General features: G+C 42.8%; 1 protein-coding gene across 1 annotated transcript in view; it reads left to right on the top strand.

Annotated features, from left to right (window-relative positions):
* Nucleotides 1–27,930, top strand: part of TSHR (thyroid stimulating hormone receptor) — a 41,292-nt gene that overhangs the window by 930 nt on the left and 12,432 nt on the right. Inside the window, 7 exon segments of the mRNA XM_066607606.1 lie at nucleotides 539–751; nucleotides 12,136–12,207; nucleotides 13,867–13,941; nucleotides 20,045–20,119; nucleotides 21,996–22,070; nucleotides 23,248–23,325; nucleotides 23,408–23,476. Of these exon segments, the coding sequence (XP_066463703.1) occupies nucleotides 588–751; nucleotides 12,136–12,207; nucleotides 13,867–13,941; nucleotides 20,045–20,119; nucleotides 21,996–22,070; nucleotides 23,248–23,325; nucleotides 23,408–23,476 (608 nt within the window). The 5' untranslated portion in view covers nucleotides 539–587.

Genomic DNA, 27,930 nt, shown 5'->3' with positions numbered 1-27,930 from the left:
CAAGATAGATTATTAGATCCATTTGGCAAGTGGATTCTGCTTTTCTGCTCCCATAATAGAGTAGGAAAAGGGAATCCACGATGCTAATGTGAACAAGCCCTTATCCTATCATGGGTGCTGAGCTGCTTGCTATGTTTAGGGGTGATACCTTGTCATAGAACCACACCACATAGGGGGATATTGTGTACAGATTAAGTAAATGGGGACATCTCCTGGACATGGGATTGGGAATGGTGTGAATAACAGGGGATATGGTTGTTATTCATACACTGAACTCTTGGTTCTGACTCCAGCAAATACCGTAGCAGCTAGAAATTTCTAAGCGTCTTGCAATGATGTGTTTTTCAGGACAGGCTTAAATGTATGGACGTCTTCCAGAGTGTAAATGCAGCACAGGAGAAGTCATAGAGAATTGTGATGATATCTGAACTGGCAGATGTGTGTGTGAGGGGGATAGTGCTCTGACTTAGAACTGTGCCTAGTGTCTGTAACACTGCAGTGGACCTAAGAGCTAACAATCTATGTGTATTTTCTGCAGGAGTGAAAAGTCATCATTATACTGACTCATGTGACCCTCAGTATTTGAGATGCTACACGATCTGTCTCTCTTCCTCCTGTCCCTATTCCTCTTGGAAGACGGCTCAGCCTCCAGCTGCCCAGACAACTGCAGATGTGAGAAGGAGCCGAGCTACAGCGTCACCTGTAGGCATCGATCTACTATGCCTCAACTGCCACGCAACAGCGAAATCCTGTGAGTACCCCGCACATATATCACCTTTTATTTATTATCTCCTATTTATATAGCCACGATATAATCCACAATTCTGTACACAGGTTGTATGCACATCATTGTCCATGTCCCCCGGCGCACACAATCTAATCTTTGATCTCACACAAAATGTATCACTCCTATCCACAGGAACTCATAATCTAATTTTCCTATTTACCACACTGTATCACTCCCATTATCCCAATTATACACTGTCTTATAGGAAGCCAATTACTTTTCAGTCCGTACTTGGAATGGTCAGCCACTTCAGTGCAGAATATGTCAGCCCTTTCCATGTTGAGTGGTCTTAGGGATAAATGGCATTTATTTGCACAGCTGATTGGAACATTTACGCAGTCAGCGCTTGGACAAACTCATCTGCACCAGATTCTGCAAGATGAGCAATAATGTACATTTACTACAAGGCTTCCAAGTTGCAGCACATAGTGCTCAGTGCCACCACTATGCTGACTTGCCCAGCAACATCTCTACACTGTTAGCACCGGCATACCCTTCCACCACACTGCGTAGATCACTGCCAGGACCTCCAACACATCAGTGCCAGCACCTGCACCAACCACTTTCCACTGTCATCACCTCTGTCTACCCAACTGGACAGATCACTGCTTAGAAACTGTTCTACCCCCTCACTAGACAAGCACAGGGTGCATTCACATAAGATGGTTTCGAGTACAAAAAAAATTGTGGTGGAAAAAACTATGATCGTTTTTCCAAAATGTTGTCGCGTTTGTGCTTTTTTTTGGCTGCAAACTTAGCAAAAACGCACGTTTTTTAAAATGCTTTTTTAACCCCTTAGTGACGGAGCTTTTTTGTTTTTTCTATTTTCGTTTTTTCCTCCCCCCTTTTAAAAAATCGTAACTCCTTTATTTATCCATCGACGTCGCTGTATGAGGGCTTGTTTTTTGCGAGACGAGTTGCATTTTTCAATGGTGTTATTTACTGTACCATATAATGTACTGAAAAACTTTTTAAAAATTGTAAGTGGTGAGAAATGGAAATAAAATGACATTCCGTCATCTTTCAGTGCGTCTTGTTTCTACGGCGCACAAACTGCAACAAAAATGATGCGATAACTTTATTCTATGGGTCAGTATGATTACTACGATGCCAAACTTATATAGTTTTTTTTTTGCTGTACTACTTGTATTTTTTTTAAAGATATTTAATTTTTTTAATGATTTTCTGTCTCCATCTTCTGCGCACAATAACTTTCTAAGTTTTCCGCAGCATAGTTGTGTAAAGGCTCATTTTGTGCTGTATGTTCTGTAGTTTCCGTTGGTATCATTTTTGAATACATACGACTTTTTGATAGTTTTACATTGCATTTTGTCTTGGAGACATGGTGACCAAAAAAGCGCATTTCTGGCGTTCTTTATTTTGTTTTTCGGACAACTTTCACCGTTTGTTTTGTTTAAATAATTAGTAAAACTTTATTGTTCTTATTTTTACATTTTCTTTTAGCCCTCCTAGGGGACCACAACTAGTGATGCTTTGATCGCTCCTGAAGTATGATGTAATACCATATCATTACATCATACTGCGATCTGACAGTCAGCCTATCAAGCCACCCCACGAGGATAGCTTGATAGGCATACTGCCAAGACAGCCCTGGGGCCATTCACAAGGCCCTTGGCTGCCATGCATGACATACACACGGCTCCCAGTGATCTCATCGCGGGGAGCTGTACGGGACTGCTGAACATCGTTCAGGGGATTTAAATGCTGCTGTCAGAATTGAGCATAAAAGCATAAAATAGGCGGTACACATATGCATGCATACCTGCTGCATATTCAAATGCCCATAGTCTATATTAGTGCGTAATCTGCACCAAAATAGGACATGGGGGGTGAGTTTCCCAATAAAAAATCAACAGGCTATTAGCACCGCGTATAACGTGCATCAAAAATACACATGTGAGGGAGCCCTACACGTGAATATTTTACTGCAAGCAAAACAAGCATTACATTCTATTCTGGTTTCTGCAGATTAATGTCTTCCTGATGACAAGCAGGTAATTAGCAGACACCCTCTAATCCTGGGGTGCACAGGGGATTTAGCTTCACTATCTGGTTGCTTACGGCACTTTGTAGAATCAGGGGAGTTATGGAGATGAATGAACAGAGCAGTAGCTGGTAAATCCCTGGATCTCTATGTAAGGGTCTCATTGTATGGAGGTGGCATCCACTATAAGAACCTTCCTGATGTTCCCTCTGGAGACAACGCCTCTCTGCTCAATGGCACTGGGAATTGACTGGAAAAATAACATAAAAATGGAGCGATGTCCAGAGATACATAATCAACACATGATTGAGCCTGCAGTGAACCTCCAGCGACCAACTGCCCACCCAGTACTCCAAATACTTGCCCATTGTTCATAGCAGTGCTTCCTGAGCCGAACAAGCTCTACAGCTTCAAGTGTTTGAGCTGTCCTCTTTTGTCAAGTTCTTACTATTTCCGTACAGCCCTTCCTTAGTTATATTATCAGGATGATAAATTATATGGCAGACATTACAGTTTCAATAAGTATTGTCACTCAGCTTTCCTAGACTCCTGAATGGCACATCAGTTTTGTTGTGTAGTGATATGGGAAACATCACTACTTGACTCAGTTGTCAGAGTTCTTTTATTTATACAACAACATGGTTTTCATTATGAGGTTTCTTTATTTCTGGGGTTTATAGTTTCTGTAGTCTGTCTGGAGATAGATGCAGGCAGCTGGAGGGGGTAAAACCCCATTATATCAAATCACTATATAATATTCCTGCGCAAGTCAAACAGATTCTTGCCATTTGCAGCACCACTAGTCCCCATTAGGTGGCAGCAGTGTGTCCAGTAGTGGATGTTATGTATCCAGGAGAGGACACAAACATCAGAAGACACTGCATGCTCCGGGATGTAATTACATTCACACACATAGTGTATCACCTCCAGGTACTCCACAACTAATAATTTCCCTCTCTCACACACAGTGTGTCAGGCTGTATTCATATGGTGCATTTCAAGTGAAAATCGCACTGGGACGATCATGCACATTTTTATCACAGTTTTCAACGTAGTCGCAGTTTTTACTGTGACCAAGTCAGAAACCACAGGAAATTTTGGCAAAATAGCGAGTGTTTTTCTAGCGTGGTATCCGGTGTGGCTTTGTCCGCACCTCAACTGTGTCGCATTAATACAGACTCACCCTCGGTATTCCCATCCCAAAGTGTTCACAATCTAATAAACTCCCTGTCTGATCCCTTGCCACGGATACTCTTATAGCCCATCTACACATAATGACTATCGCTCAAAATTTGTTCAAACTTCACATAGAAAGTGAATCGCTGAGCGAAAAGCCCGCGATCCGGCAGTGCAGTCTTTTAGTGTTAATGCTCTGCACGAGTGCTGACGACCTTAGCGGTGACATCAGCGCTCATGCAGTTGTTTAAACGACTGTCAGTCTCTGTAAAAGGGCCAATGGTCTATTCTCCTTATCTCACACAGTGTATCTCTCCTACCATTCCTGACCCCAGGAACTCGCAATCTAATCTTGCAGTCTCATGCACAATATATTACTCCCATAATCCCTCAGCACAAGAACTCACAATCTATTCTCCCTATCAGACACTGGAAGACTATTGCCTATTAGTAAATATTTCAAGTGTAGGAGGGAACCGCAAGAACACAGATAAAACATACAATGCATACAGATACCATGAAACCTCTTGCTCTGGGAGAGATTTTACATAATCTCCCCGAACTGCTGAAGTTTCACTGTTCAAATGATAATTTATCTCTCAGTAGCCAAGGCCATCCCGTGTCATTCTCCTGGCGCAGCGCCCTTCTTGCATCGTCCCTCCAATGTTCGGTAATTGTTTATTTGCATAGTGGAGATTCCTCTGGTTGGGATTATTGGGAGCTGGTAAAACATCTCTGAATTAGCATCTCATCTCAACTGTTTGGCTGCATGGTTGACGGAGTATTGTGCGGCTTTGAATAAGACAGCATTGTTAAGGGGAAGACGCATGCTGCGCCCCCTACATCCTGCCTGCAGCCACTCCTGTGCGTTGACACTCTCTGCTGAGCATCATTATGCACATTCTATTTCATTGGCCTGTCCTTTCATCTGCCCAAGGTAGCAAGCGAACGTTGGACATAGCAAGGATGATGTTGGCGAATCTGAAACCCCAACACAAATACACGAACTACAGAGCACACAAATCTACATCCCCATCATGAGTTACTGTATTTTATCTTATCATGTGTGACAGTCTACTGAGTCGCTGTATGTTAGTCATTTGTGCTGTGAACACCGAGCAGAGAAGATGTGTATATTAGAGCAGCCCATATCAGGCTTCTGGGACCAGGAGAGCAAACAAAGGGTACAGAAAAGTACCCTCTGCTGCCGACTCTATCTCCAAGCCAGTCATAACTGATCCCCCTATGGGGACCACCTAAGGGAGGCATGAAGTATATGCAGAAGCTGGAAAGCTTGATATGTCTGTAAGCCACGTGGGCCATGGAGCTAAGCTAGAGAGGTGTTTGCCCAGTCATGACACTGAGGCAACAAGCATGGAGATGAGAGAAAAGAGACCATCCATGTGAGTTCCTCTGAAGACCAGCAAGATGGAAAATCTTGAGAAGGTAGACAGCAAGGTAGAGTCCTTGGCAACTCCAAGACATCATGAGTGCCTGACCACATATGGTTCAAAGACAGGAGAAACCTACATGATTACAAGGAGGTGACTAGCATGCTGAAGGGGGCAAGAGACTTCAGAAACAACCTGCGGAGCATAAAGTGAGGAGAGGTCACCAATGAAAACTGCTGCTTCTGGAAATGGAGGCCTTGAACATGTTACAGGAACAATAAAATCAAAGCAGAGGATTATCAGAATAGTTAAGAAAAAACTGTGCTCACAAGTGTAAAAATAAACTGGGTCTGAGTTGGACAAAACAGGTCCTACAACAGGATAATGACCCAAGGCACACATCCAAAAGTGCACAAGAATGTTTAAGAGGGAAAAACTGGCCAGCAATGACTACTGATCTCAATCCAATAGAATCTTTGGAGAAAGCTAGAATCTGCAATTAGAAAAAGGGACCCTGCAAACAGTCAAGAGCTTGAAAGAACTGCAGTGGAAGATACTACCGGCAGATAGGTGCAAGACGCTCACGGAGGGCTACAAAAAATGTTCAGAGGCTGGTTGTTGCCAAAGGTTGCTCAACTAAGTCTTCGGGAAGAGTGTCTCTTTTATTTGGCCACTAGGAGACAGCATTAAATTTGGGGTATACAATTACTCCAAGTGTCCCTGAAAGCCTGGCCTCTGTATTCATCCATTCTTTGAAATGTTCCACACTTTTCCATATTACAAAAATAATACGTTATTACACAATGTTCAAGCGTGTGTGTGTGGGGGGGGGGGGGGGGGGTTGACAAACAATTTTTTGTATCTTTTGTTTATTTGATTTTCCTTCTCTCTATTTTATTTACTGTAACGGGGGTGTCTACTTTTTAAACAGAGCCAGAGATTTCTCTAATGCAGCGGTTCCCAAACTGGCTGCTCGCTACTGTAGTGCTTACCGGCTAGGGTGCCGCTGCTCCCCGACGGTAATCATGCAGCAACGCTGATCCTGGTGCACACTCTGACGTCAGTGTGCACCCAGAATCCTCTTCCCTTGAAACCTCTCCTCCTTGGTTCCGCATAAGAGGACAAGGGAGGAAACGTAGCGGATGCACACACTGACATCAGTGTTAACTAGGGATCAGTGCCAAAAAGAGGAGGAGCGACACTGACTTCAAGGAGGAGGTAAGTATATGGGTTGGGGGGCTATTACTACTGGGGCTACTGTGGGATTGATATTACTGAGGGAGTTAATATTATTACTGTGGCTACTGTGAGGTTAATATTACTGAGGGGGTTAATATTATTACTGTAGTTACTCTGGGGTTAATATTACTGAAGGGTTAATATTACTAAGGGGGTTAATATTATTACTGTGGCTACTCTGGGGTTAATAATACTACTGTGGGTACTGTATGGTTAATTTCACTGAGGAGGTTAATATTACTGTAGGGTTAATATTACTGAGGAGTTAATATTATTAATGGGGCTACTGTTGAGTTAATACTGCTACAGAGGGTGTTAATACTACTGGGGCTACTGTGGGGTTAATATTACTACTAGGGCCACAATAGGGGTCACTATTACTACTGGGGCTGCAATAGCGGTCACGTTTTATTACTGGGGCCACAATAGGGGTCATCTTTTATTACTGGGGCCGCAATAGAGGTCACCTTTTACTATTGAGGCCACAATAGGGGTCGCTATTACTACTGGGGCTACAATAGGGATCGCTGTTACTACTGGGTCTGCGATACGGGGCGCTATTACTACTGTGGCCAATATACGGGACGCTATTAATACTGGGGCCAATATAGGGGACACAATTACTACTGAGCCCACTGTGGGAGAGACTATTACCACTGGGGTCACCTATTACTACTGGGGCCAATATAGGGGTCATCTATTACTACTGGGGCCAATATAGGGGACACTATTACTAAGGGAGCCACCAGTATAGGGCGTCATTACTGCTACACGGGGTGGATTTGCTGTGGAATTAATAGTAGCTGTAGCAACAAAGTGGATGCGATTTTCAATATCTCATCCAAACGCTGTGGAAAAAATCTGCACAAAACCTGTGCAGATATTGAAACATGGTGCGGGATTTAAAGTTAATTTTAAATATAATGTATACAGTATAAATAGCCCATCCAGCCCTCCAGCACTCCAGCATTCCTCCCTGTATTATTTTTTAAACGGCCCAGTCCTTTTTATAAAGATGGAGGTTAAAATCATGCTGCGATAAGCCACGCCCCTAACCCCTCCCCTGACCACACCTTGGATCTCCACTAAAAACTTTTGCTTCAAAAAGGGCTCTATGGCTGAATAAGTTTGGGAACCACTGCTCTAATGAATCCCTTTTTATTCACATAGTGTCATGAAATCATCTTTCTTTTCAAACCTGTTTTTTTATTGACTTTAATTGTAAATTACATAAAATGTAACCAATTCTGCAAATAAAGTGTTAAGGACATTCTTGTGATTTATATCATTGAACTAGCTTAAAGGAACATACCATAGGACAATGGCTATGTCTGTAATAGCATTTGTGACAGTTGATGACAAATGTGCAGAGAAAAGATGCAATGCCATAAAATGTATAATTTTTATTATCATGCCCTGGTAGTCCAGAAAATAAGTAAGTAGTATATCTATCAGTGAATATAACCAAAAATGATGTTTTTTTATGCTCCATATTTAAAGGACTACTGTGGTGATTTTTTTAAATTCATTCACTCTCTCAATATATTCATTGGGAGGGATGGACAGCGTCTTAGATTTATGACAAAGAAGATCCTAGGGGAAAATTCCTTAATGAGTTCTTCTTGACCTCTCATGGAATCCACAGTGGTGGAGAGCAGCACATGCATAAGAAAAAGACCCCCCCCCCTCCCCAACAGGTGGGGGTACAAAGAAAATTAGAACAAAGCATGCGTGCTCCAATGGGGTCAAGACCAGAAGTGTATTAGAACTTACTTGGGAAGGAGGAGATCCCCCTTGGGGCGCATTCAGACGACCGTATATCAGCCGGGTATTCACGCCGGCTGATATACGGCGTCTCTCTCTGCAGTGGGAGGAGGCTGGAAGAGCCAGGAGCAGTGCTCTGAGCTCCCACCCCCTCTCTGCCTCTTCTCCACCCCCCTGCACTATTTTCAATGAGGAAAGGCAGGATGGGGGTGGAGCTAATTCCTGAAACTTAGCCCCATCCCACCTCCTCTCATTGCAAATAGTGCAGAGGGGAAGAGAGAGGGTGGAGAGGAGGCAGAGAGGGGGAGGGAGCTCAGAGCACTGCTCCCGGATCTTCCAGCCTCCTCCCCCTGCAGAGAGAGATACCCGGCCGATATACGGTCGTCTGAATGCCCCCTAAATGAGTAAGACAGCAACCACCCCCAGATTTTTGCTTGAGAAAGGAGTCTGTTGTCAGTGCAGTTAGACTCAACGATTCTCGCTCAAAAGACGGCTTTGAGCGATTTTTGAGCGAGAATCGTTGGGTCTAAACCAGCCTATTCTAGATAAAATTTGGGGTTTACTCAGTATCCTTTGCTTTGTACACAAAAAACATCATGAAAGTGACATTTGTGAAAAAATGCTAATTTTAATTTTCTACACCCGGGTTAAACGACTAACTACACCACCAGATAAATATGTTAAGGGCTCTAGTTTTTCAAATGGGATAATTTGTGGGGATTTTCTGTCGTTCTAGCAGCTAAATGCCTCTACAAGTGATCAATGTTGGCTTTGTCTATGTTATGTGTCCAGACATAAGATTATGTGCATAAGGGCTCCTTCATACAAGTGAATTTGTGCGTGTTTTTATGTGTGCAAAATTTGCGCGCTCATTATGCAGAGCATGGAACCAATTGATTTCAATGGTACGTTCACATTTTCTTTTTCTGTGCACACAGAAAGAAACGCAGCATGTTCTACTTTTGTACACATTTAGGCACCAAAGGTCCCCATAGAAGTCTATCGTGGTACACAAATGCGCACACAGCATGGGATGCATATACCATTTGCAATTCAGCGGGAAATAGAACACATTTGGAACTCATAAGGCTAAATAGCCATTTAAATCGGGACATAGTTGTGCCCTGTGTGTAAAAAAAAACATGCCCTGTGAGCACAAAAAGTACGGTAAAATGTGGCGAAACAGCCGCAATACGTTGTGCTGAGTCATGTGCATTTGCGCATACGTTCATGTGAAGGAGCCCAAATGCAAATTTTTCTGAACACAAGTGAAACTAGATCATATATATTGGGGTGTGTTTTTTCATTTTTTATTTGTGTTGTACAAATGTAAAAAAAAACCTGTCTTTAAAATAGCAATTTTTGAAGAAAACAGAAATTTAAATTTATTTTACCAGCTTTGAATGAATTCCTGTAAAAACGTTGGGTCAAACTATTCACTACATCCCCAGATGAATACATTAAGGGCTTATTTAGACAACCATATATCGGCTCGGTTTTCACGTCCTTGTCTGCAGGAGGGGGGGAGAATGGAAGAGCCAGGAGCAGTAACTGAGCTCCCGTCCCTTCCCCGCCCCTTGCCACTATTTGCAATGAGAGGGGAGGGGCGGGCGGAGCTAAGCGCTGGTACTTAGCTCCACCCCCGTCTCACCCCCTCCTATTGCAAATAGTGGAGAGGGGGCGGGAGCTCAGTCCCCTCTCCTGGCTCTTCCATCCTCCTCCCCCTGCAGACAAGGCGTGAAAACTGAGCCGATATACGGTCGTCTGAAATAGCCCTAAGGGTTGTAATTTTCAAAATGACATAATTTCTGGGGGTTTCGGTTATTCTGACAACGAAGAGTCTCTGCAAACTTGGCTTGGTGCAGGAAAACAATGGCTATTTCAAAATGTGAAAAAGTAATGTTAAATTAAAGACCCCTAAATTGCTGGAACATTTAAAAGTTTTCTTAAAGTGTTTCCAAAAATAAAGTGAACATACAGAAGTATATAACTGAGAACATAGTTGTCCAGAATGTATGTGTCTTATAAATCACGCAATAGAAAAAAAGACTACTGTCAAAAAAATTATCAATTTTTCATTTTTTTTTAAAACTGAGCAGATTGTATGGGGCTGCTTTTAGCACATATATGAGGTGAGTCTGTGACAAAAAGCAGTGTCACAATTACCTGGATATGTAAAACCTGTTATTTTCTGATCAAGTCAGGCATTGTAGATTTCCAAAATCTGCCTTGGTCATTAACCCTTTTCAATCCACTGTCTTCCTACATTCTGATTTTAGCTTGTTCAGCTCCAATGTCAGAAAACATCCAACAGGGTATTCTTACCGTCTATTGCCAGGCATTCCACTGTCGAGAAAGAAAAAGCTTTTTAGGAAACCCTGATCCAAAATTGTATTGGAAAGGGTAAAGGAGTTTAAAAAAGTGATGTATGTGGATGTGGAACGGAACGCTGTGGCTATTGTTATGTTTAATATTTGGTTTTATTTTCTTAAAAAGTTGGGATTATCTCATTATTGGCATTTTATGTTTTGTATCCTTTGTGTTTGGTGTGGGATTGGGATTATAAAAGGTAGCAGCATTTGGTCACTGCTGAATGGGATTGTTTTGGGGTGAATAGCGTGTGATATTGTGTGCTACTCTATTAGTGGAGGTAGATTAGTAATTGTAACGTTGTAATGTATAAAAATGTGTTTATGTGATATATAGGATCGATGTGGTATTATGATGTGTTGTTTTATGATTATGTGATTAAGTGTGATTTTATTTTTATCAGGCGTTTGAGCCATGTCACTGTGTATGTACATTTGGACCTTTTACAAATATTATGCATATTATGCTTGTTTGCATAAATGTATTATATATTATATGTTGTGCTACTGTTGTACTGTACTTAGATACTGTGTATCAAAGCTTCTCATGTGTGATAGACCCGTGCAGCGATACATTCCCAATCATGTATATTACTGGAATTTGCATTGCTTTATGTCAATTCCTGCTGCCAGTAACAGGACAGGTGCCTCGCTCTGTGCTCCATCCATCAGCTCCCCACATCTTTCCCATATTTGCGTGATCAGAACGGGACGTGTGCGTTCATGCAGATGGAATTTCCTGGGTTGTGTTTACTCTAATCTTCAACTTTCTTTTCCTGAAACTAAAACTCTCAGGGTTTGTATAATTGCCTCAATTAGGTGATGATCTTGTTCTGCAGCCGTTCTGCGGCCCCTGGCACCATCTCCCTGCACTCGTGGCTGAGCCCGTCCCACCGATCCTTCTTCATGTTAGATTTTTCCAGGAAACAATTGCATATTCACTGATCGTACGATCATAACAATGTGATTATTATAACAAGGGAATCAAAACTAAAGACAAATTCCACCCAAAGTCATCATATAAATGTTATTAATTCTCTGTAGCAAGAAAAGTTATAACAATTCTCCAATATACTTTCTTGATCTTTTCTTCATGGGTCTCAAGATCTCTGTTTGCTCTCTTTTAATAGGGAGCTTCACTGTTAACATCTAGGTAACAGTAATCTGCCCTGGTCATGTGATGGACACACAAGTACACAGCTCATTATAAAACAAAGCTTTGGTACCTGTACTGATAGGCGCCAAGCACCCGTGTCCATAGAATACAGGGATAGTGACAGTACCTGTGTGGAATCATGATGGACGCCCCTGACCTGATCATTATGAGAGTGATTGTGGGGGATCAGTGTAATACAGATGTCTTCATTGAATGATCTGTAATAATTATTTATGCCATTTTTGCAGGCGTCTGGTGGAGACGCGGATCCTGGCGATTCCCAGAGGAGCTTTCACGAATGTCCCTAACATCAGCAGGATGTAAGTATGCAGGGAGGTCTGCAGCCAGCTAACGATGAGAGTCTTATAGACCTATATTTTTCGGCAGCAGGAAATTTCGTTCGCTGATTTTGGTCTGCAATGTGCTATTTTTTTCAGTCTGATGTTTTTGCGCAGTTAAAAATCGTTCGTCTGAACGAATGCATTGAAAACCATTGATTCTGATGGTTGCAATTTTATTGCACGGCTAACTTAGCTGCGCAAAAACATTTATGTGAATGAGGCCTAAACGTGCAGCAAGCAAACCATCTGCAATAATTCACTCAATTGTCATTGCTTGCATCTTTTAAGACCCATCTACACGGGACAAATGTTGGGCAAATGATGCCCAACACTCGCCCCCGCACATACTCACTCCCGTGCTGCTGCCCAGAAGCGAGTATTGCTGGGTCTCTGACAGAGCGGCCAGCAAGGGGCCAGGGAGGTTGGAGGAGATTTCTCTCCTCGCACTCCCCCACCGCTCTCCATTCACTTAACACAATGGCCGTTCACTACTGAACGACTGCTGCTTAGAGTGATTGGAGAGGGGCAGGGGAGTGCAAGGAGAGAAATTTGTTTGAAGTACATCCCCTCATGTAACCTGGCGTCTGCCTGTCATTTTTTGTGAAAAGAGCAGGAGAGAGAGGCATAGCTGCTAGTTGCATTTATGTAATCTGCATCCAAACTATAGTGGTTTTATTTAGTTTTTTTGTCTGGTGTCTACATTTGCTTGGGTATCTGGTTTAAGCTGTGAATGAATTTGGAGGTTTGCTTTTGAAGTTAGGTGTCTACATTTAGCGGTTTGGTCCGGAGCCCATCATTTTTTAGTCATAACCCTGCTTTCATCCTCATCCACTTTCTCAGGTACTATTATATCTGAAGAATAGTATATGCAGGATTGGGCTGCACTGTAGATACATTAATGGGCACAAATGGGGCAACAGCAGGCACAATATTGGTACTGTAGTAGTAGCAGGATGGCAGTATTAAAGTGCGGAGATGTCTGGGCAGCAAATTCTGCAATCTTCAACTGGTCTGGGCTGGATGGAGAAGAAAATGAAAGAGAGTGTTTTCAATCAGAGAAGATGTGATGTCTCTGCAAATCACTAGATGTAATAGTTATGTATTCTTAACGGCATATGATCAGCTCAGAACAGGGTTGCCAACCATCTAGAAATTCCTGGACAGTCTGTAAAACTAGGGCACTTTTTTCACCAGTAACCGTGAAAATAAAAACAAAAAGATACTTTGGTGATAATTTTTAGGCTGTTGGTACTTGAGTGGGTTATTATGACTGTAATTATCATCATTTTACAGCTCACAGTAAATGGCGGTAATGAGGTCACACCAGACTCTGACATATATGTATCACATACAGTCTTTATCGTTCATTATGGCTTTCCAATGTGTTCATAAATAATGTTGGCTCTCCAAGAATTTTGGATAATTCGTCCAGGAAAAAAGAAAAATTCAGGTTCGCAACCCTGGTTCAGGACCAGCAATGTACCCCTGTAATCAATTTATACCTTTGGAGTCAGCTTGTACCCCTAATCACTATATAGACATATAGTCACGTCATATGTGGCCTGCACACGTCTATACATTATTAGAGCACAGTATATATCGTATAGTACATAATGCAGTGACTTCTGCTCTCTGTAGTGTTATAACGTTGGACACTGAACTGAGGAAAGTGGAATCTGGAGCCTTTCAGGGACTTGGAAAGATCACTGAAATGTGAGTATCATCCTCTCCGGATTTCACATCCATGTTGTGACTATTCCGGCACCATCACATTCATGTGGAGTTATAGGGACGGGGGTCTGGGTGGTTATGTGTAATGAGATGATACATTATATATTGTATTATTAGAATGCTCCAAAATGTCCACCCTTATTTTTGTTAGTACAGACTGTATTAGCTGGTGAAGATGAGTCTGTGTGTGTGCTGCGTCTGTCGTAGATGGGAACAGGGTCTCTTGATGACTGTGGTTGAGTGGTTGGGGCAGATGAGGCTCTTTATGCCTGACAGACAAGGTCTTAATGATACAGGTTAGAGAGATGTTGCGACGCTGCGGGCGAGGAGCACCTGCGACATCTCCATCCACTGAGCAACATCCTCATCTGCTGCTTCTCAATTAATCTAACCTTCATCTGGTGATTGCAAGAGCTGGTCGGAAGACCACAGCAGCTGGACTTGCAGAAAGTGTGTGATGGGGCATGCAAGTCATCTGCTGACTGACAATGGACAGAGCCACACTCACATACATTGATGCACACAACTGCGATTCTGGTGTGCTGTGCGTGAGAGCTACACAATGACAATGCGTACTTGTTGTGTGCCACCAATCGCCATACGTTATCTTGGCATGTGTGCGCACATAATACGTGCCAAGATAGCGAGCGGAAAATCGCAGCTGATTTCCGCTTGTCGGCAGGGGAGAATCTTTTATCATAGCATGTCTATGGACAGACATTGATACGGAATTCGCACTGGGTGTCTGGCTGTGAATTCCGCAGCGATAATCTGTTCGCGGGCATTCGGCCATAAACAACGAAGACTGTAGATGTCCTGGGACTTGCAGTTCTACAGCCCCAGTTTCTGTTCCCTCCCCCAGATGCGAGCAGACACCGCAGGTAATTGCCAGTTGTGTTATTCTAAGCTCCCAGTCTGTGCAAACTTTGTGTAAGAGGGGGAAATGAAAACAAACCTGCGGCAGATGGCGTCTGTTTGTAAGCCCGATCCTGGTGAATTGTGGGGCGAGGAAATTCTGACACTTCTTAGCTTCCAGCATAGAGGAGCTGGCAGGAAGGCAGGCAGCAAGTGCGGATTCTTCTGAATTCTGTACGATATGAGAATATGTGCCTTATCTGTGCAGTTTTCAGCAGCGGTTTTGATGTGCAATTAACATGCACATCAAAAACGTTTACAAATACCATTAAATGTAAAAATACCCATGTTAAATGCATGGAGTTAAAACAAGGTAACCCCAATGTTCCTAATGTGAGGTTACCTGGAATTATGTAAAGCACATAAAGTTACTAAAGTGAGGAGAAATAGGTTTAGGGTGCATTCACACGGACAAAGCTCGCACCTGTAAATCACGATGCACTGCAGTGAACATCACAATTTTACAAGAAAATCAAATAGTTGAACGGTATTAATGTATCTTGACGCCACCAGGAAGAACTGGTAGAGTCAAGATTGACAGGAAGGGGGGGGGGGGGGGGGGTGACGCCCCCTATACCTGATTGGCTGCAGAGCTCGATGGGCTGCAGGTCCTGGCAGCTGCACTAATTTGTGAGAGGGATGGAGGGTTAGGATGAGGGCAAAGTGTAACAGTTAGTGTTATAGATATAATATAAGGCTAACTGTTACATGTAGCCCTCACCCTAACCCTCCATCCCTGCCACAAATTGTCGGACACTGCTTTGCCTATATGCCTCACAGCTGACAGCACCCGCCCGCCCCCCCCCCCCCCAAATATTGATTATGCATGTTAAATACCCCATCTCAGTTGAATTTGGACTTATCAGTCTATAATGATGAAGACTGTAAAATCCGGATCCTGTTCTGCATTTCATAACAGCGAATCATAGTAAATAATGCAACAGGATAACATTGCTGCTGTGAAGTTGATAAAGGTAACAACTGCTTCTCTTTCGAATTTGCTGCAATTTGGATTTTGGAACACCGGTGTATCATGCTGCTGCCTGAACACTGGACATGGGATTTTGCTCAAAGATAGTCAAAACTGCAGCTTCTGTAACTTCCTAGCTACAGTAGATCATTGCTGTTGCCGTCTTCGAAGATGCCCAGCATGCTACAAAACAACTTGCCCTGTTAGATTGACTAATCAGTTAGTTGATAAACATCTCTGACATTCTTGTAAAATTGTTACTTTTCTGCAAACATTTGTTGTGCCCATTTAGTATTTGTCTGCATTTTCCATACGTTATTAGAAGATCGTGGGCTAATGCCTGGGGCAGAAATCCGCGGCGTTGCATTGCAGCTATTAGGTTCTATTGAACCTAATAGCTAAATGTTCACGCTGCGGAATTCTATTGCGGAATTCCGCAGCGTGAAATAACCCGCGGCATGTTCTATTTGCCGCGGGAACACGCACAGCCAGCTTCCATTGTAGTCAATGGAAGACAGCCGTCACGCTATACTTCCGCTGTCAGTACCCTGCCCACCGCATCACACGCTGTATTGCGCATGCGCGTTGGTGCGTCACGCGGGACGCACACAGCGTATCTGGGAGGTGAGTATGGGGTCTTCTGGGGGGCGCCGTAATGGACTCTGCTGCAATATTCTGCTGGCGGAGCCTGTCACGGCCGTGGGCATGAGCCTAAACTCTGCATTCATGCGTGGCATTATTTACTGCTTGTCATGGCACCAGCCACTGCACCAGACAGTAAAGCACTCGAAAAGGGTGATCCCGCCAAGATGTATCAGTGGAGTAGTCACCGACCGATGGTCGGGTTGGAAAAAAAAAGTGAGCCGTTAGATAACAGAGGACAATGAAAAGCACAAACTAGCAGCAAGAACCAGACATGCCCTAAAACTATAACCGTCACCTTTCCTAGGGGGTGCTGGTTTAAGTAGGCAGTAGGGGAACGTGATTGGATTCCAGGCAGGGCAGGAAACAAGCACATCATCCAACAGAGAAAATACTGCTAAAACTACTTGAATTTGACAGTTCAGCTGCATCAGCAATGCAGTGATGTACAGTATTTGCCCTATCACAACATTAACTGGGACACCCTGTATATTTTGTATTATTTGTTGTTTTTAGACGATTAAATGTTATATTTTAGTTTGCTCCATCAGTGATACCCATTGTGTGCGGCATTTAACTCTTTATAGTTTGGTCAGTGAAAATAAGAAATGGTGCAATTCAATCAGCCCTACAGAATGAGACAACTCCAGGACTTCTGTATTCTGGCATTTAGTGATATTCTCCAAGACAAGATCTCATGGTCAATACTGTAATGTATATTCCGTCTGTTTGCTGCCCCTTACATGCTGCAGTTTAAGGAGTGGAGTATTCTGCTCTGCAGTCCCAGTTGGGGAAGGGTGAGAGGGGGGGGGGGGGGGGCTGGTCTGGCTCTATAGTCTCGGTGGTGGGTGTTCTCATTGAGTGTGTGTTTGGCTCTGTAGTCATTGTTCATTCGCTGGCAGTGTTTACACTAAACAATTTGTTCAAATTAGAACGATCCAGCGATTTTTTTTTTGAACGATAAAACCCTTCCTTGTAGAAGCACCTTAATCATGGTTTAAATTTTTTCCCATATATCAATATTACAAGCAAAGGTAAGAAACTTTGACTCCTCCCCTTCACGGATCGTGCTCTTCAAATTCAGTAGTAAAATCTGTCTTCAAAGAAGCAGATATGAAAACTGATTATCAGCTCACTGACAGATCAGGTTATTGCTGCTGTCCATAGGCATATATGGACAGGGCAGGGAAAAGAAAAGGGAGCAGCTGCAGAGACAGATACACTAAAGACACTGCTTCTAGTAAGTATTCTACTAATTCATCCCAGAGATAAACTCACAGCAACACTGCTCAGTACTTCTGTATAATGTCCTCCATACTGGAAGCTTCTGAGAATCTGCTGCAGAGAGATATGGAGGAGCAGGATCTCTTCGTTGTGTACTGTGTATGGGAGGCATCATAGCAGCTAGGCTTTGGCGTTTAGTTCAAGGTAATATTATAGGCTGTGTATCAGTATACATAGGTCAGCATGCAAAGTAGACTGGGGGGAAGATACACAAGAGTTACCGACTACTCAGCATCAATGTCCAACAGGACATGGGAGAGGAGGTCCCTAAGGGGCTGTGGAGAGAGAAACCAGTACAGGGATGTAACTGTACTGATATATGAGAGCTAGTAAAGGCAGCAGCATCCTGCACCCATAACCCTTTTATCCAGCATGTATTACTGGGAGGGACATGCCTACACAAGAAGAGTCTGAGACTAGGAGCAGCTTGTCAACAGCATATCTATAAGTCTGAAAATGAAAACTTAGAGCAATGTTTTTTAAACACAAGGTAATCACTAACATATGTAAAAATATTTTTTTAATATCAAAAGTGTCCATAGTCTTTAAGCTTTGCAAGTCTCAGTAGACAAGCATCTGTTCCTACACCTTTGCTGGAGGAGCGTTCAGCTCTGCAACTTTGGTTCTGGATGAGCTCTCGTGGTACTAACACTAATGTGAGCGTCCCATGTTTGGAGGCTGCTGACGCATATTTCTACACACTGGTTAGACTTTCAGCCAGCGCCGAACCTGCTATCACTTTCAGAATGTGTGGAGGGTCAGCCAAATCTGTGCTGTGCTACGCCCACTGACATCATGCTAACAGGGATTATTACTGATAATGTTTTGTGATCAGAGCTCATATGGACTGGGTTATAACATAATCGCTCAGCATCCTGCTTAACCCTTCCCGGGGAAAACTAGCTATGGAATTTTTTCGTGACTGATATCCCGTTAACCAGTATGTGAGACGCTCTGCACCTCATGCCTTGGTCTTGTCACTCATCTCTAGTATAGTCTGCACTCTATGGAATGTTGAGGTGCAAGCAGAAGCGGAAATTCCAACACAGAAAACTTTAAGATAAATTGGGATGATAAGCAGGCAGTGAGGGATTTAGTGCAGATTGGGGCTGCAGGTATGTTATATCTCTGTATTGAGAACAACAAAAGAACTTGAGCCTGTAAGGTGATGAGGGTTTACAATTTGGCAAAAGTAACAAAATCCCAAACTATGACCCCACCTTAAAAAAGAGTTATTATAAAAGAAATAGACACTTTCACGTTATATAGAACCAAAACCGTTAAACACCTAGACATGCAATATGTGTAGTGGCATGGAATTGGGATGAGAGATTTTGCGGCTACAGCTGTTTGGAACATTAGCATCATGTAATCGGCCATGGAGCAAGAACTTTCAGAACACTGCTTGCTTGTGCAAAGGGAAAAGTTCTGGGAGACACTTGTAGCAGAGGAACAAATGGATTGTGTTCGTGAAGAGGCTCACGCATAGAGCACTTGAGACGGGGTCATTCAAACTTAAAGACGTATACTAAAAAAACATGTAAGTATTTTGGTTATATCAATAATACTTCACTTTTTATAGGACGATGAAAGTGGTTTTCTTTTATAGTAATCCTGTATACAAGATTTGTTAATACTATGAACCTTACGAAAACTGATTAAAATTACAGACTTGTCCTAGGAAATTCTGCTCTCAACAGGCTAGCATGCTGTGAAAATTACAACTCCTAAATCCAATACCAGTTTATCTTACTGGCCATGATTATTTAATTACAGTAATTGCATTGCATGCCTGCAAAACATGCTATGCGCTGGGATATTTCCAGGGACAGCTCATCTGATACATTGAAGCACGGAACCGATTACAATCCCCACAACAGGTTTTGCCAAGGAATCAGTGTCTTCTGGGTACCAAGACTGTAACGACTGATATCAAGTTACACAGGCACAAATAAACTTGGATGATGTCATTAGAGGATTGTGGGGTTGAGTAGCCAATTTGGTGAGCTTTCTGCTTTGTTGGAATTGACACAGGGCTCAGCCAATCATTATCATAGCCTCAGCACTCCTGAAGACGCTGGTTCCTTGGTAGAACATGTTGGGTTGGGTAGGGGGGAAGGGTTGGCTGTAAATAGTCCTGTATTATTTTGTATATTGTGGCCAATAAAATTACTGGAGAATGTTAACCTCTGACACTATTGGCACCCTGTATCTTTGAGATAAGCCATTTCTTGATCTGATGAAAGTCGCTTTACCTTTTTGTTTTGGTTGTAGAGAAATCCGGAGTCTTATGAATCTGAACTGTATTGAAGCTGGGGCGTTCCGAGACCTGCCGATGCTGAATTATCTGTGAGTACGAACAGCAGAGGTTGAGTGCTGCATGAGATATGGGGTGCCTTATCCAGAAGCTATTTCTCAGTGTCCATCACTGACACCTTAAAGCATACATGTACTTTCAGATGACTTTTCAGAATAAGTTGTCATGCGTATCTGATGAATAATACTATATTTGGCCATTATATGTCTTGTATATGGAATTTTCAACAGTTTTCTCCTCTGCAGGTTGTATCTCTAATTTTCAGTGTTTTTTTGTTGGTTGGAGACCAACTATCTACTATATACTGCATATGGAGAAAACATCAAATTCTGCTCCCTAACTATCTGTAGCACACACACAGAAATAACAGCAGCATTGAGGACAGCGTACAGCAGTACTAAGCAGTGTAGATGTAATTCCACTAGCTGTGGAACAGTAAGTCACTTACTATTAGCTGCAGCAGCATATGTGTTCTCTTTGCTTCTCTCTCCCTTCGCAGTAGCTTTCCTCTCTTCTCCATAGACTTCTACAGGCAGAAAAGTCAATCCCCTCACCCATTTCTGTTAGTCAATCTTGCTATCTCTGATACTATATACATATGACAACAGGCAGTGGACAGCAAATTAGAAGGAAGAAACACCTATAGTAGTTAGCACTATAGAGGGTTTCTTCTGCACAAAAACGAAATTTTAGTCAAAGTGATTTGCATCATCCTATGGCCTATCATATTAACATAATCATCCTATTGCCTATCCTATTAACATAAGTTATTTCAAAGTTCAATTGACAAGGGATTGTACCAGAATTTCAAATTATCCTGGTTCCCACTCTGCTATCACATGCGTGGGTCGCTTCTTGCCTGCAGTGACGTCACTCTGAATGGAGCGCTGGTCACACATGTACGGTCAACGCTCCATTAATTTCAAAAGGCTGATGGAAATCCCCGAGCAGGTGCAACCCAGATATCTCGGCAAGTCCATTGAAAGAGAATGGAGCGCTTGTGCGCTTGCACTACCAGTGCTTCATTCAGTCTCCTCCTCACTGGAGGGGGAAAGGTAACCCTGCAGTGAGGAAAGATGGGGGACACGGGACCCCCGTTCTAAAGATCGGCGAGGTTCTCAGTGGTAAGGCTGCCACCAATCAGCAAGTTATGCCCTATCCTGTGGATAGGGGATAACTAGAAATTCAGGTACAACCCCTTTAATGATAGATCCTTTACTATTTCACTCTCATCCTCCTCATGCCATGTTCATTAACAACTGGCAGAAATAGCCCATAATCCTCTATTCATATCTGCCCCAATCTTAATTATTAAGGATCAGGAGGAGATGAAGAAGGGCATAGAGTGTGGGGCTTTGGAGACCAGTCATGGCTGCCTGCTCTGCGCAAATGAAATTGAATTTCTACTTGAAGAAGGCTTTCTACTACAGCAGAACAATAATAGATGATTTTTCACCCCCTCTTTCTGTCCAGGGTATAGCCATAAGATAGAAGGGGAGTTACACTTGCATGGTCTCTAACAGTTTACAGTGCAGCAGTTTAGAGCTTGGTGATTTGGGGGTGACTTGTGGATGGAGTTTAGAATGTGGGTGACTTTGCTGTCACCCTAAGGACTTATTCACACGACCTTCACGGTGTTCAGTCTGAGATTTCAGATCTAAAAAGAATTGGCCAACACATGATTATGGTATCTGTATGCTGTCCGATTGTCTCAAAGACCCCATATACTGCATGCCCTACTTTTGTCTATGAAAATAAATAAAAGTAGCCATGTAAAAAAAAAACAATGGTCCGTGTGAAAGGACGGTCATGGGAATAGACTCATGGGCTGTTATAAAGCTGTGTGCGGTCAGGCCCTATAATACGGCTTTCTGAATGTGCCTTAAGTATCTTCTCTCCTTTTTTCAGAGGGATTTTAAACACCGGCCTCTCCATTTTTCCTGACTTAAGCCAAATACACTCTCTGGTCGGAAGCGTCTTTGTGTAAGTCACATGATCAAGCTGATACATTTGTTACAAAAGCTTCTAGAGTCTCCTAGAAAGAGTTTATTACTGCAAAATACATGTCAATTACAGTGGCCCTGTAGGGGCCCGCCATCAGCTTAAGGGCGCCCACCCACTGGCGTTTGCGTTTTCCGCGGGAAAAAAACGCAGCGTTTCCGCGCGTTTTTCGCGGCGTTTTCGCGGCTTTTCCGTTAATTTCCATTGACATTCATGGGTGCATTAGGAGAAAAATAAGGACACATATGCAACTGACAGTTCCTATGTTAAAAACGCAAACGCAACGCAAAAAAAACGCCAGTGGACAGGAACACATGTTATCTCTATGCCTGTGCAGGAAAAACGCAAAACGCAGGTAAAAAAACGCCAGTGGGTGGGCGCCCTCAGGCTGGATTCCCACTGGATGGTAATCCCATGGAATATCTACAGCAGGACCGCACGGAAATTCTGTGAGATTTCCACAGCGGAAAGGCTGCTTCAAAACCAGTGCCACTTAGCATGGGTTTGAAGCGGCTTGTCAGCCTGTGGAAATCTCTACCCATAGAGAGAAGAGAGCCTGCAGCGGAAACGGCGATACAATTGACATGTTGCAGGCTTGAATTCTGTACCGCACATCAGTTTCCATGCAGCTTGTCCGCAGTCGACTGCTCACAGCGTGTGGACAAGGTTTTTGCAAATCTTGTCCACTTTGCTGCTTGGTGTTGGCTTGAGAACGCATGTCGAATTTCTGTGGGGAAGTGTGCACACAGAAATTCCGCGACAATTCCGCCCAGTGTGAACCCAGCATAAGGAGAACTTTCCAATGCTCCCAATGTTTATACTGTATATGGTATATAAAGGTCTGAGCTAGTGTGAGAGGAACTTGAAGAAGATGAATACCTCCTACTATAGAGTTGTGTGCATTATAGTGTCCCCCTTCTTAAGGAAGCCCCCAATCCCTCCTGCTCTTGTTCCTTGATGACCATAGGTGAGGGGGCATCCTGCACTGCTTCTTTACACATGCCAGGAATTTACACTAGGCGCCCTCTGGTATAAGGAAGTATGAGCACCCGCAACTGGTCATTTCCTATAGCACAGGTTGAATAGTACATCATTCTTTATATCTCATGTTACTTCTAGTCCCCCATAGTAGTTCTCCTCCCCCCTTTTGTCTCTGCAGGGAGATTGCCGATAACCCTAACATGGTGCTCGTGCCTACCAATGCATTCCAGGGACTATCCAGTGGATTCCTGACCCTGTGAGTAGCGGTCGTGCTTCTTCACTTATCTGGAGTTTTTTTGTGCATTTCTATTTAATTAATTTCTCATCTATCTCCTCAGTAAACTTTACAACAACGGATTCACTGAACTGCAGGGCTATGCCTTCAACGGCACCAACCTGACTATGGTGTAAGTACTCACTGACCCACAGGGGTCCCAGAAGTTTGAAGGGACCATTAATAGCATTGCCCTTTGTATAGTATCAGACCTTTCTGGACTGGTTTTATATGTTTAGTGCTAACTAGCAAGTTGTAATACTAATCAGTTACAAGGACCTCCTATATAAAGTACTGCAATCTAAATAGTAAGAGAAAACAGCAGAACTGTGAATGCAGCTTTTACTGTGATTGTAGAAAAAGGGCCCTTTTACATGGAACGATTACACTGTGCGACAAATTTTGAAATAATTTTCGTAACCGTAAATGTTTCTGTAAAATTAAAACATGCTGATTACACTGGTAAAACATAATAGCAGCACGTCTCATTTTCACGTTATTTAAGCCCTTAGTGACCAAGCTAAGTTTAAAAAAATCATAACTCCTTTATTTATCCATCGACGTCACTGTATGAGGGCTCGTTTTCTGCGGGACGAGTTGTATTTTTCAATGGTGCTATTTAGTGTACCATATGATGTACTGAAAAACTTTAAAAAAGTTCTAAGTGGAGTAAAATGGAAAAAACCCATGAAATTCCCCAATCTTTTGGCGCGTCTTGTTTCTACAGCCCACAAACTGCAACAAAATGACATGATAACTTTATTCTATGGGTCAGTACGATTACTACAATACCATACTAATGTCTTTTTTTGCTGTACTACTTTTATTTTTTTTTCAAAGACCTTTAATTTTTTTTAAAATTACTTTCTGCCACCATCTTCTGTGTTTTCATTTTTCTGTCCAGATAGTTGTGCGAGGGTTCCTTTCTTGTGGGACGTCCTGTAGTTTGAGTTAGTACCATTTTGGAATACATATTATTTTTTGATCACTTTTTATTGCAATTCTTTTTTCGGATGACGTTTACCGTGCGGGGTAAATAATGCATTACTTTGATAGATCGGACTTTTACGGATGCAGCGATACTAAACATGTATTTTTGTTTTATGATTTTGATTTAGTATAACCAGTGACCTGTAAAAACACAGTTCAGTAAATACAACCTACTGGTGGATGATCCGCATTGTTTCCGCCACGTGGAAACATACCCTATATGTTACATAAACCTACCCTTATAGTGTTCAGTCAGCGCACGGTGTGTAACAGCGACTTCGGAAGAGTTGCGCAATCACTCATTCTTTTTATTAAGCAAGGTTAATGGCGAGCCGACGGGATTAATTGTATAGGCAGATTTCCAAAAAATATAACGGCATTTGAATTACATTATTCCCCATAATTGGAAAACCTTATATGGCAGAAAAAAACGGATATCATATTTGAATTCAGCGCACTGAAGTTACTGTAAGCCGCCTATCTGCGTATCTGTTACTAAAATTGTGTTGCACAGTGCTATCATTCAAAAAAATCATTGACTCGTGTGTATTTGAATGATATTGTTTAGTGTAAACACGGCCAATGATTGAACGACCAACGGGAATTCGTTCACTTCTTGCTTATTCTTCATTGTATACAGGCATAAAAATCCCTGTTCGCTCGTTTACATGTCGTAGGGTTTAACAGCGATGGTTTACTTGTTCCCAATCACTGGTACAGTGAATACGAACAACTGAATGAATTGCAAACAAACAATCTGTTTGCCTGTATAAACAGGCTGAACGAGTGAATGATAAATTGATCGAAAAATTGCTCTGTGTAAAAGGAGTTTAAGACATAATAGAAACTGGTCTGAATACTGCTTAAGACATTAATAGCACTTGGGATTTGTAGGATAGGTGAAGCATTTATACTGTGTAGGCGGCCATGTAGAGGTCCACAGCGTTATTTGTGACCATATAAAGAGCTATTCTAGGCTTTTTTTTTATTTGATGACCTATGCCCTGGCTGGCTTATCAGTAGTTGATGGATTGGGGTCCACCACTCAGGATACCCATCCTTCAGCTGATTGTCTGGCCCCGTGTCCAGCGCAGCAACCTGGATGTCATCATCAGCAAGGGAGGAATTGAAAGCTACCGGCTTCACGCCCATTGAAATTAATGGGAGCACCGCACTTCTAGTCCACTTTCCGCTCCGTGTCTCAGACAGGACGTGTAATAGCACCGCTGTGCTCCCATTGATTTCAGTGGGAGTGAAGCCAGCGCTCCCACTTCCTGTGCTGACCGCTGATGATGATAGGTCATTACTTAAAAAATACCCCTTTAAAGACAATATTCTATGCTCAAACAAAATTGCACATGGAACGGCTGCTCTCATACAGTAACAAAAAGTCTTTGAAATTCTGAAATTTCGGGAACTAGAAATAATTTGACTTTCACATCAAACCTTTGGCTTATTGACATAATGTAAATCCATGAATACTTTTTGGACTTGTTGAGAATTTTGCTCAGTTCACCAGAGTAATGTTACCAGACTTGGCACAATCCGTAAGGGAGAATTTATGAGAAAATAAGTTATGCTCAAAACCGGAGGCGTTCCTTCCATTGTAATGATACGGAGTCTGCAGCAAACTATCAAGACTTATGGGAGAGTCTGCGGAATAATAAACAAGAAATAAGAGCTGTCATGATACCTCTGCACAGGTAGAGCAGACTATTGTGATGCCTCCTGTGTCTGGTGTAAAAGCTCAGTATCTCTCATGGATGACTCTTCCCCACTTTCTCTCTGGTCCCAGGAGCTAACCATCTATTCTCCGTGCCCCACACACAATGAACTGTATCTTTCCCATTACTCTGACCCCAGGAGCTATCAATCTTATCTCCATTTCTCACACCCAATGACCAATTATACAATCAGGAGGTACTTGGAGTGTGGGAAAAGACAAGATAAAGCAGACAACCCCCCAAATATGCATCAGAGTCCTTGACATTGGAGTGAGAAATCATTGGATCGAGCATAGACGTGAGCGATGACAGAGTCGTTTGCTTTAAAATGCTGTCAGTTTACATGTGTGGATAATTGTATAAATATTTTTAGTGTTCATTCATTCACTCGATCGTTGGTCTTTTAGGGGACTGCGCCAGCGAATGGGAACAACTGAATGATTGCTTTTTACATGTAATGGCTTTGAAACAACTGAACAAGGATTTTCATGTCTGCATAAAATGAACGATAAGCAAAGGATTTCTTTTTTGGAGCATGGATGGCCCGAGATGCCCCGTAATGTATTAGGCACACCTTTCGGTGGCAGAGTTGCAAAACCAGCAAACGAAAGGCCAGTCTTATTAGATCAGGCCAGTGTTTCCTACATTAAACTGTAGTGTGCCTCATGTACACGCTATATTTTCCTCACTATGCTACAGTGGCACAGAGTGTTAAGGCAGCAGAAACGCAGTTCTAAGCTCTTGCTCACGACCTGAAGGTTGCAGGTTCAACTCCCACTTGGATCAGGTAGCTGGATCAAGGTTGACTCAGCCTTCCATGCTTCCGAGGTTGGTAAAATGAGTGCCCAGCTTGCAAAAACAGTCTGCCATGACTTGGTGCCCTGCACCAGGGGACTTTACCTTTACCATGCCATAGTAGAGAATGCTGTAGATAGACAATGATCCAGCAGGGGGCACCAATCAAATGTGAGGTCCCTCAGTCTGAGAGTTAGCAGGAAACCAGCAGAATTGTGCATGGAGCTTTGGACGTGACTAGAGTAGAAGACGAGATGCAACTCAAGAGTGTTCAGGGATTTACAGGGATAGCGGCTGTAATAACACACACCACAGCCTTGTCCTCACACGGGGTGAAGAAATCTCCACGTGTAATTACTGGTACAATCCATGTATTTACAGAGGAGCAGTCCAGTTCTCGGATTCCCTGTCTGTGCGTGGCGGCGGTTATAAGGGAGATTATTGGGATGTTAGCTCGGCTCATGCCTGGATGTAAGGTATCTGATATTTCCTGCCTGCCGTTAATACCTGTCCTGAACCATGCTGCACGTTGAATGGTACTAAGCAAACATCTGCAGACACCCAGACGGCACCAATAATTGTGCCCAATACCACTTAACAGAATCATATGTTTCTAGATGTGTAGAACAGACTAAAGGCTCATACCGAGGCAGAGCTACGAGTCTTAGAATCCCCTGTTTACGATGATTCCCACCATGGATCGATGTCACTGCCCATGGTCGTAGATGTTGGCTACAGCTTCCCTGTGACTCGTCCCATGCAATAGACATGGCTGGATCTAACAAGCAATACCAATGGTGGCGCTGTATCTTTACTGACTCCTATGCGGAGAAATAGAGAATCTAGTTCCAGGCATCTTGTGGCACAGTATAATTGAGGGAGGATGACTTGTCCTGTATCGTGCTGTAGAACTACAAGTCTCATCTGCTCCCAGCTCTGAGGTTCATGTGATACATTACCTGTGGATGTCATACAGCATCCCATATATCAGTTCCCTTCACCTGTGAAAAAAAGATAAATTATCCTGCAGGATGGGTAGAGCTGGCCTATAGATGGCGCCCCTCCTACCCACCTGAAT

Source organism: Eleutherodactylus coqui, chromosome 6, assembly GCF_035609145.1.
Source record: "Eleutherodactylus coqui strain aEleCoq1 chromosome 6, aEleCoq1.hap1, whole genome shotgun sequence".
Taxonomy (NCBI): domain Eukaryota; kingdom Metazoa; phylum Chordata; class Amphibia; order Anura; family Eleutherodactylidae; genus Eleutherodactylus; species Eleutherodactylus coqui.
The sequence above is the reverse complement of the archived record's forward strand: the minus strand, read 5'-3'. Positions and strand labels throughout refer to the sequence as shown.